At 50.4% G+C, this 10,537-nt stretch overlaps 1 protein-coding gene across 1 annotated transcript in view; it reads right to left on the reverse strand.

Moving 5' to 3' along the window:
- Window positions 1-4,397: 4,397 nt before the first annotated feature.
- Window positions 4,398-10,537, reverse strand: part of HOXC13 (homeobox C13) — an 8,269-nt gene continuing 2,129 nt past the window's right edge. Inside the window, exon 2 of the mRNA XM_024736991.1 lies at window positions 4,398-5,972. Coding sequence (XP_024592759.1) covers window positions 5,716-5,972 — 257 coding nt within the window. The 3' untranslated portion in view covers window positions 4,398-5,715. The remainder of the gene's footprint in view (window positions 5,973-10,537) is intronic.

Consider the following 10,537-nt stretch of genomic DNA (forward strand, 5'->3'; position numbering starts at 1 on the left):
AAAAGCGGGGGGTGGGGAAGGTCTGGGCCCCAGCCCGACCCCTCGGCTCTCTCTATGTCGCCCCTTTAGGGCATCTTAGGCTTGGGGCAGGATTTTGTCGGGTTCAGCCAAGGCTGACGGGTGGAGGTAGGGGGCTCAGACTCCTCGTTCTTCGCTTCACCAGCTCATCCAGGGGTCCGAGCCCACCTGGCTCCCAGGCCTCCTTACGGATGCCTAGGACTTAAGGAGAAGATGACGATGCCCCTTCCCCCGTGCTACCTTCCAGGGCTCTGCAGCCTGGAGGAGCGGGGTGTGAGAGGGACCTTGGGTGAGGGGGCCTAGTCAGGCTCTCAGGCTCACACAAGCAGCCTGGGGTCCGCAGCGTCCTAACCTCCTCCAAGCATTCAGTGGCTCCACTTGTCCCCCTCCCACCACAAGATCCCAGCCCGATTGCTACTCAGGAAATGGGGAAGGGATAGGGGTGGTCCTAGGCAGGAACATCTGGGAGACCATCCCTGCACCCTTCACCTGAGCATCCCTAAGTGAGCCATCTTCCCCCGTTTTCACTGTCCTTTCGGCGCACTAATAGTTAAATAATTTCGGGGTTCTGAAATTTTCCCCCTCGCCAGCAGAGGATCTCTTCCACCTAGTGAATTACTGAGTATCAGGAAAGGTGTGGGGACCAAGTTATAAAAAAAAAAAAAAAAAAAAGCACCTTCTCCACAAACACCACACCTACAGTCGCCAGCAAAGTATGGGGAGCCCAGGGCCTGGTCTCCGTGGACCTCGAAGCTCAGTATGGGGTGAGGACTACCCAGAGTGCCCTCTGCCCCACAGCCAGCCGCTCCCTGTGACCATGGCCTCTGAACAGGCCTAGCTCTGGGGAGTGGCTGAGTTCTGCCTGGGGTCTGATCTGCCCAGCTACCCAACTGCTACCCAAATCCAAGCCTCCAGTTCGGGGCGGGGACGGGTGTGGCGCTGGGCAGGGGCGGATTGGGGTAAGGGCAACGGGCCCGGGAGGCTGGTGGGGGTGGGAGGATGCGCTATCCCCGAGGCTGTCTGGGCTGGAAGAGCGGGGGTCCACTTACCTTTGGAGACGGAAGAGGTTCAGAAGGGTGCGGGGCGGGGGTTCTCAGCCTCTAGAAACCCTCTGGGTGCCCCCTCCCAAGGCGGCCCGCAAGCCCAGCCGAGGTATCTGAGGAGGGCGGGGCGGAGGAGGCGGAGGCTGCGGCCAGCGGTAGGCGCGCGGGAGCCGAGTTGCAGAGCATCTCTGGAGAGGCCGCCTTTTATGGGCGTTATTAGCGCCCCTGTCTAGACTGGAGACGACACCTCTGTGTGTAAACAGAGGCGGCGGGCTCTGGCGGGAAGGGGGATGGCGCGTCAAGGGGGCGAGTGGCCCTCCCCTTCTCTGGCCACCGGAAGATCAAGGCCTTTTCCACCCTCCCCCCTTCCCTGTGCTCCCTGTGATGTCAAGGTCAGAAAGACCTAGTCACGGTCAAGGCTAAAAGAGGAAGAGCCTGGTTGGTTGCGAAAAGGCTCTGGCCCCCTCCTCCTCCCAGAAGCCCCTGGCTCCCCAGGGCCCCTCAATCCTCCACCAGCGCAGGTCTAGATACACATCTGCCTGATCCGGCACTTGGAGTTTTTTGAGGAGTGGGCTCCTGACACCATCCAAGTCAGACCCAGGTGGATCCCAGGGTGGGGAGTTCTCTTCTGAACAGAGGGGGCTGCTGCAGGGTCCCCAGCTTCAATCCTCTGAGAGATGGAGAGTGTCCCAGGGGCTGCCCCCGCCTTATACCCACACGGGGCCTGCTGACCGAGCCGCCTGTCGAAAAGCCTCAGGAGCAGATGGTCTGGAGACAGTCCTGGAGGGATCTCCCGAGAACTGCTGGCCTTGCTCCCTCAGGTGGGTTCCTGGCTGTGGGACTGACTACCGGCCAAAAGGCCCATTCTGCTGGCCCTAGGTCTGAGGACTAAGATGTGGGTGGGGAAGGGGTTTTCTCCCCAAGCTCAGGAAAAGATCTAACTGAGCCCTCCCTGGCAGCCTGGTATAGAGCCCTCCAGACCGAGAGTCCTGTGAGGCTCCAGCTCACCCGGGTCCCCCCAGCCCTTGCCACGGGGAGCCACAAGGAGCCGGGGATGTCATCGGATTATGAGAAAGATAGCAGGAACCTCAGTCCCAGAGAAGAGCTGTCCATTTCCCGGGGATGCCTCTATACCCACAATCCTTCAGACATTTTCTATCCCCTTGCGCCCGTATATTTATTGCATCCTCACTCTCACACAGACACTAGAGGACTGGCCTTGGAAAGAAAGGCTTTCTATAGATTTGCATAAAGAAAAGAAAACACACTCTACGCCCTGAGATCAGTGCCGGCTGACAACGTTGCTACACGTGCACACACACAGGCAGAAAAGGCTGAGGAAATTCTGCACTGGTCAGAGGCTCTACACACACATACACACAAACACACGTATACACACACCTTCACAGGAATGGCTCACAGAGTTCCCCAATGAGAATGCCGACTCTCGGAGGAAGGAAAGGTAAGGAACCAACACAATCAGGGAAAGAATCATACTTTTTCCCAACTCTGGGAAGTGTGTGTCTCCCCAGAACACATACTCACACAGTACCTGTCTCACTAGGAGTTTCCATTCTCAGGCTTACTTTTATGGAAGAGGCGCCTCCAAAACTGACCCAGGAATATTTGATCCAGTGCACGGGAGGCACCTTAAACACCCTGTGGCACACTGGGGCTCACAGGGACTCAGAGGGACCGCAGTGCTTGCTTGGGTCACTGGTGTCCCAGTGCAACCCCAGTGAGCCCGCGCAAGCTTTCTTCTCTTTTCCATCGCCCCCTTCTGGGGCCTTAGGGCGTATCCCTCCATGTGGGAAGACTCGCTCATTTGCCCTCGTGTGGATTTGTGTGCAGAAGTGGAAGGATGCCTCGGAGAACTATAGAATTCTCTTTCCCCACTGAGTCTCCAGCTTCCACTGACTCTACAGCTGTGTCATGGGACTACCCAATGTACCCCCAAGTCAAGAGGGGTGGGGGTATCAAGGGAGCCCCAGGTCTCTTGTCTACTCAGTTCCTTTTTCTGACCAAACACACACATTTAATTTTCAATTCTTCCCATCTCAGGAGAGACTCAGGGGTTTTGGAGAGAGGTTAAGGTGGTGAGTGGGGAGAGAAAGGAGAGATGGAACTAAGAATGAACACTATTCCTGGGAGAGTCATCTATTCCCTCCTAGATCTGTACTGCCCAGCGTGGGATTCTTTGGTGGTTAACCCAGAGTTGAAATGGAGTAGAAAAGGACTGGCAGCAGCGTCAGTAGCGGAGCCTCCACAGAGGGTGAATTCCTCAGGCTCTTTGTCTCTCAGATTCGGTGTGTGTGTGTGTGTGTGTGTGTGTGTGTGTGTGTGGCACACACACACACCCCTGAAACATTTATTTAAATAAAATTTTAAGAACTTCAGCCATCAGGCAAAGTGAGATCAGAGAACTCTGATTTCCAACCCGATGCCTCCAGTCTTTCTGTGTCTCAGGAGTGGAAAAAATATTATATATAAATAAAAATTGCTGCAGTAAAGATTTAATCTGAGATAACATTGTTTTAGGCTATATCGCTTTTTAAAAGTCTCTTAACCTGACAACTTAACGATCTCATTAACTCAGCCAGATAGGGAGATAGGCACAGACGGACTCGGCAGGGAAAACAAATTAGTGGCAGAGTCTACAGGGCTCCTGATTGCCTGGAAGACTGGGGTTCCCGAGAATGCTGGAGAATCCAAGTGAGATTGGCTTAGAGGACTGGGGGCCCATGGGGTCCTAGCAGCCCGATCTCTTGCATAGGTTGGTGGAGAGGAAAAGGGAGCAGCTTGGGAATGCGGAGCTTGCAGCGGCCTCCCAGCAGGGCAGACTGAGGGGACCCCTTCCCAGCTCCAGCTCTGAACTGTCTGGAGGGATTTGGGACCCTCTGGGGGCAGTAGAGCCTCAGGGGCCTAAGATTAGCGCCCCACTGCCGCCACGCTGCCACCACCACGGCATCCAGTCGCCAGCTGGGACACCGCTTTCTCAGCACAGAGATCCAGCTCTGAGCTCTATTAACGGAAGTGAACCCACTCACTTGCTCCCAGGCCTTTTCAGTCGCTGATCACATCCTTCTCTCCCAAGCGTACTCATCTATTTGGGGCATCAGGATGGGAAAGAGTTTTCTTCTGTCTAGATCGTATCAACAATCTGAAAACCTCACGTAAAAAACTTACGTGGAGCAGAATATAAATTTGGGATCTATCCAGCTGGGGGTGTTCTCTCTACTCTTCCCCCTGCCCATTCTGGCTGATTCAGGGCAACAGAGCCTACCCCAAGAGCCAGTGGATAGAAGGAGTTTCAGAAGGAATCTGAGCGATAAAATCAAGGCAAAAAAAAAAAAGATTTTATTTTAAAAACAGGTTTGTGGTATTTTTTTCCTTTTTGCATTCAGTACACTGTCATTCAGACATCACAATACTATATACAGATACACAACATTTTTAAAAAGCCTGTTTTGGATGAACACTTCAAAAGAACACGCTTTTGTAATGCACCAGTGGGAAGGGAGAAGGTGAGCCCCCATCCCCCAGCACCAAGTTGGCCTTTGAGGAGGGAAATGTCAGGCAGCGTCTACATTAGCTGGCTAATTGGGAGCCAGCTATCTTGGCCTCCTGGAAGAAAAACTGCTGTCCTCAGGACAATGAGTAAAAGTGAAAATGTGAGGCCTTCTCAGCTACTGCCTTGATGGAGAAGCAACTGGAGAGGGAATCTGCTGGGGGACCCGCTCTCCATCCCCTTGGAAGAGAAGCTTGTCCGTTCCCTAGAAAAAAGTTCTGCTTCTGTGCATGGCCTGACCCTCAGTCTCGCCACAGAGAGAGAAGGAGAGAAGACAGATTTAGCAGCATGGTGGGAGTTTCTGTCTTCCCTGGATTTCTGCATGTTGATTGAGAAGCAGAACAGAGGAGGCCATGGGGGCAAAGGTGGCTCCTCAGAAACTCAGTTCCTTGGTCCAGGTGGGGGAGAAGGGTAGGTGTCTCCTCATCCAATTCCAGCTTTTGTTGAAACAGGAAAGAAAAAACCTAAGCGCTGTCTGTACTCCAATCACGATGCCAGGTCCCTAACACTTATCATTAATATTAATGTGACTTTTGAAATATGCACAGAAAAATCTTAACTGGGAAACCTTGCCTAACTGAAGAGTGCCAGAGGGACAGGGAACGGGAGGAAGGACTGGACGGAAAGTAGGAGCTCGCCAGGTCCTGCTCGGGGTCGCACCGTCAGGGGGGTCATCTACCTGCCCGGGCAAAGGATGAGGCAAAAATGGGGTCATTCGGGGTTCCCCAACTCTGCTTTGGCTGGAATGATTGGGCTCTTGGCTGCCACTCGGCGCTCTGGCAAGGCGAGGGGCAACGGCCAGAGGGAGTGGAGGCAGGCTGCCTTCCTCCCACGCCCGCCCGGACCCACCTCCAAAGCCGCTGAGGCGGGGTAGGTGCCATCTGCATAGGGGTGAGGGTTGAGGATGGGGTGGGGAGTAGAGGGTGGCAGAGCACACCCTTTGATACCCTCTGCCTCCCAGCGGAGTGGTTCCTCTTTCTGGCTAACATTAAATATTTGTCTGTACCCGAAAAGCGTCCTTCGGTGTGTTCGGATATGGTACAAATCGGCGACATAAATAGACGGGGCGGGCAGCTGGGTGGGCGGTCAGGTAGAGTGAAGATGAGGCGCTTTTGATTTGCTAACCACCTTCTTCTCTTTGACCCGCCGGTTCTGGAACCAGATGGTGACCTGGCGCTCCGAGAGGTTCGTGGTAGCCGAGATGCGCCGGCGCTTCTCTTTGGTGATGAACTTGCTGGCTGCGTACTCCTTCTCTAGCTCCTTCAGCTGCACCTTGGTGTAGGGCACGCGTTTCTTGCGCCCGCGGCGGTAGCTGTTGACCTCGGGCTGTAGGGGGACCACGTCTGGGGGGGAGAGAGAAGGCGGGCGGCAGGAAGTGAGTTGCATGGTTGGACCCAGGACCCTGCGAGGGGCCTCAAGTCCGCGCGGCTGCGGAGGCAGGCGCAGGTTCCAGCAGGGACTCAAAGGGAGCTGACGGATTGTCCCCAAATCTTTTGCACCTCTGTTATTAGCAAGGCCTCGACTTAGGTGAGACCCTGGGGTATTGCCTCTGGCGCAAACTTTAAAGGAGGGGGCGCCCAAAACTCAGTAACCAAGATGAATGATATTTTAATGCAATGTTTTAAAATATATAAATGAATGCCCAGGAATCCATGATGAACAAAATATGAAAATTTTAAATAAATACGGGACCAGTATTACTGATTTTTCCTTTTGCCTCAGCTTCCAGTATGGCTCTACACAGCACTCCTTATTTGAATCCTTGTTCCCTTAGAGGGGTCCCTCCAAATTGCACCCTGGTCTGCTAGCCTGCAGGATCGCACGTATTCAGGAAAATCCCTCTTTCCTGCAGGTAGGTCATTTGGGCGTGGGTCAGTTTATACTCTGCCCCATTATCAGAGGAAGGTGTTCTTTTGTATGTTTGAGGGAGGGCATGGTGGGCAGGGAGACAGTTTCAGTGGGCACAGACCCCCAAGTGGGGCCTCTTGCCTTTGGTCACTGGCTCTGCACTAGGAATCTGAGGCCAGCACCGACAGCTAGAGAGAAGAAAAGTGGCCAGGTGAAGCCAGACTGCCTGGGAGCCAATCTCTAGGTGTCCAGTGTTGTGAGCCACTTAGTAACATCCAAGGTGGGAAGTCCTAGCACTGAGATGTAGGGAATCAGGTCCCTAGAAGTGGAGGGTTCACACCCAGGTGTGTGCCCACCAGAGGAGACACCAAGAGAGCCCTTCTTCGGTTGAAACCGGCTGTTCACGTAAGTCTTCTATAAAAAGAAATCAGTGCCCTCCCATAAATGTCCACTCAGCAAAACAGCAAATCCTGCTCCCATGTGCTATCCCTGTCATTCCTCTGAGGCTGAAGGAGACTGTCATCCCACCACTAGTTCAATTTCTTCATGCTCTGAGAATGCCACAGGCACTGTCATCCCACCACTAGTTCAATTTCTTCATGCTCTGAGAATGCCACAGGCACTGCGCGTCACTTATATCCCCCCTTCCACTCCACCTTCACCTCTGTCAATAAAAAGATCGTAGCAACACTTTCAAGGGGAAGTGGGGAACTAGGGAAATTATCTGAGTAACTCACCCTTCAATTGTTAAAAACGTAATTGGCAGACTTCTTCATGCAGGATTTAATGAGTAGGACTGAATATTTGAGATTTCCCCTTCATTCTTACTGCCCTTTGGAAGTGTAGACACAGTCTAGAATAAGGACACAAAGCTCTTTCTGAAATGCTTGTTCTCACTGCCCCCCCACCCCGCCCTCATGAAACACCTTCCTTATACCCATTCTCATTGGGTCTGCTCTCTCTCAGGGACCCTTGTCTACACAGGATGGGGAGAGAAGAGGTCACCATCAAATGCAGGGGGGGAATAAAGTACACAGAAAGAATATGGGAGAGAGGGGGTTCCAATGGCCTGGTTTGGCTGTCTTCACGATGACAATTTTTCAGGAAAATTGTTGGACTTGTCACTTTTCTCTGCCTATATAGGAATAGGCCAAGTTTTTTTTTTTTTAATCTGCAAAACAAAACAACTTCACTTTAGCAGAGCAGATCCTTTATGTTAAAAAGGATTTTTTTTTTTTGCACAAGATAAATTTTAAAAGTCTCACAGCTCTTAAATGTGTCTTACTCTTACAGATGTAACTATGATTTGAGAAACTGATGATTCTGGAATAGGAGTAAAACAGAGAGGGTCAGTAATGATACCGTGAGGCTTTTTTTTTTTAATCCTCGGAACATTTTTTCCAGCCTTATTTTATTAAACCCATTTTACAAGATAAGGAATCTGAGGCTCAGAGTAGGTAAAAGAGCCAGATTTTAGGACTCAACATATGACACAGTAAGTTCTAAAATGGAAACAGACCACTTGGTACAATTTAGCTTTAAAATACCTCATTTTTCCTGGAGAGCAAATGGGATAAAAGTGGGTTTGGGTTCCTGAATTAACCAGATAATTGTCCCTGATTTTTTTAAACTTCACTTTCTGGAAACGCTCACAATTATCTACCCAATTTTGGGTCTCCTAAACCCCAACTATAAATTTCCAATGAGGCTGAATCAACAAACCCTAAAAAAGCAGTTTAAAAAAAGCAGATAACTGGTCTAAATTGGTTATTTTTCTCTACAGAATGCCAAGAGTTGATTTGGCCAAGTTTTTCATGGATCAGACCTAACGGCTGGTTGTTTTGGCCAACTGGGGAAATACCTTCAGTCTTGCCTTCTGAAAGAAGCCCCCTTTCATTGTCTGCTGTCTTGTCTGGAAAGGAAGTGGGATCTGCAGATGTGGAAACATCTGGAAGCTTAGGCCTCAAGTTGTGTCTATGTTGCCTAAAGTAAGTAGAGGACTTGGTGATTAATTTTACAATGAACCTTTCCCTAATCTCCCTTCAGAGCGTGTGGGCGTGCACACACACACACACACACACACACACACACACACACACACACACCACTTCATACCTGGGAACCTAATAGACACTTTTGAGGAGCAGATAAAAATCAGATCAATGCTCAGCCATAGCTCTCTCTTGGGGTCCTGTGTACATGTTCCTACTGCCCACTGGCTCTTGACCCACCCACTCCCAAAACAGGGCTCTGGTCCTCCGAAGAGGACCTTGTTCAGCTAGAAATCCTAGCCACTCTTCTCAAGCAAATTCCAAAGACTTGTCAGTAGAGACTTCCAGTATGGCCCAAAGAGCCCATTATCTCCTTCTCTCTCTTACTGTCTCCTCCTATCCTATCTGTCTCTGTCTCTCCCTGTCTCCCCCACCCCGCCCCCCTCCTCTCTGCTTCTCTCTTGGAATTCCTGCTGATTCTCTCTTGGAATTTCTGCCTCTCTCTGTCAAAATTAAAAACTGTCTACACGCACTATAGGAAGAAAAAAAAAAAAAGCAAAGAAGCAAGGGTCTAGATAATTGGGTGAAGGAAGAAGCCACAACTCATCTGGGCCCTAATTATCTGGATCTTTCTGAACAATTGCCTTCATCTCCCACACCAGCCCAGACTGCCATAGATGTGGTCTCTCAGAGCCAGAGGCACTGAAAAGAGACAGTAGTGTTTATGCCTAGATGCTGGCGAACAAACCATAATTGCATAGACAGAGTTATCTGGAAATCTCACTACTTTAAAGGAGCTCTGTGTGGGTAGAAAGATGGAGGGTGTCTGAGCATAATTTCTTATTCATCTATCTGCCTTTTGCCTGGACCTCTGCACTCACTGAGATACACCAGCCCGATTCTATTTCCACACCGGGAGTGTGTGAGCACATAGCTGTTGAGATACACTGGGTTTTTATATCCACTTCCATGCCATAATTTGCAAGTGTATTAAATCTCAGTTGGGCTATATATTTTTTTATGTCAAAGATATTTTTCTCTAGGAGGCTGTGATAAAAAAGTGCTTACTTTTAGTTTTTTTTTTTTTCCTGGGAATCTTTAAGATGTTTATTTTGCTCAAAGATATTTCTGAGCATCTCTCCAATCTCTCACTCCCACCTTGCTCCACATGCATACACAGCAATGCCAGAGCAGCTCCCTCTCATCCCCTCTTCACACTAAACCCACCGCCCACTGCTCTAGACTTGTGCCTCTGCCCACAGCGGGCTTGGTGGGCATCTGCCCCTCTGCCCTTCAGCCCCTTAGCATGGCCTGTTGGCTACTGATGCTCCAGGAATTCCTGCTAAACCCCCATCTCCTAAGCAGCTTCCAATCTGGGTGGGATGGGAAATTAAAGGGCCATATCTCCACAACACATTATTGTACACCTACATGTGAGTTGCCTATCTTCTAGAAAAGTGTTATTATGTGTTTCATATTAGGTGGTTAATAACAGAAATCATATTATATAAAAATATAGTCAATGCAGAGTAGGTAACGCATGACACCATGTACTAAAATTCTATCAACCTAAATCTTCTGGCAGCCAGAAACTGGGTGTCTAGTGTGGGTCCCACCTTGGTCAGTTGTGTTATACTAAGTCATCTTATAATATTTATAAGAATGTTATTTGCTACATTTTTTAATATCATTCAGTAATTTTTTTTAAACTATCTGTCCTTGCCCCAATCCCGGATGCAGAGGAATTTCAGGCCCACCCTTAGGAGGTCTTCAGGTCTACACTTCCCAATGAAAATGTCCCTGGGTCCACATGTAGAGTTGGGGAGGGGGGGCTCTGGGCAGTGTGGGGAGCCATATATGGCTGTTCGGGGCCCCCAGGACCCCTGTAGGCATCAGAACGGAGCCAGTCAGCCCTCTCCCACTGAGCTCTGCTCATATATAGCAAGAGCAGACTCAAGCTCTGGATTCACTAGACCCTGAATCCTGATTTCTCAGCACAAAGCTGAATACGAAGCTCCTGATGTGGTTTTGAGAAACCTGGAACTGGTCTTTTCCCCTGTGGAGTGTGG

This window comes from Neophocaena asiaeorientalis, unplaced genomic scaffold (genome assembly GCF_003031525.2).
Source record: "Neophocaena asiaeorientalis asiaeorientalis breed wild unplaced genomic scaffold, Neophocaena_asiaeorientalis_V1.1 scaffold134, whole genome shotgun sequence".
NCBI classification, from domain to species: Eukaryota; Metazoa; Chordata; class Mammalia; order Artiodactyla; family Phocoenidae; genus Neophocaena; species Neophocaena asiaeorientalis.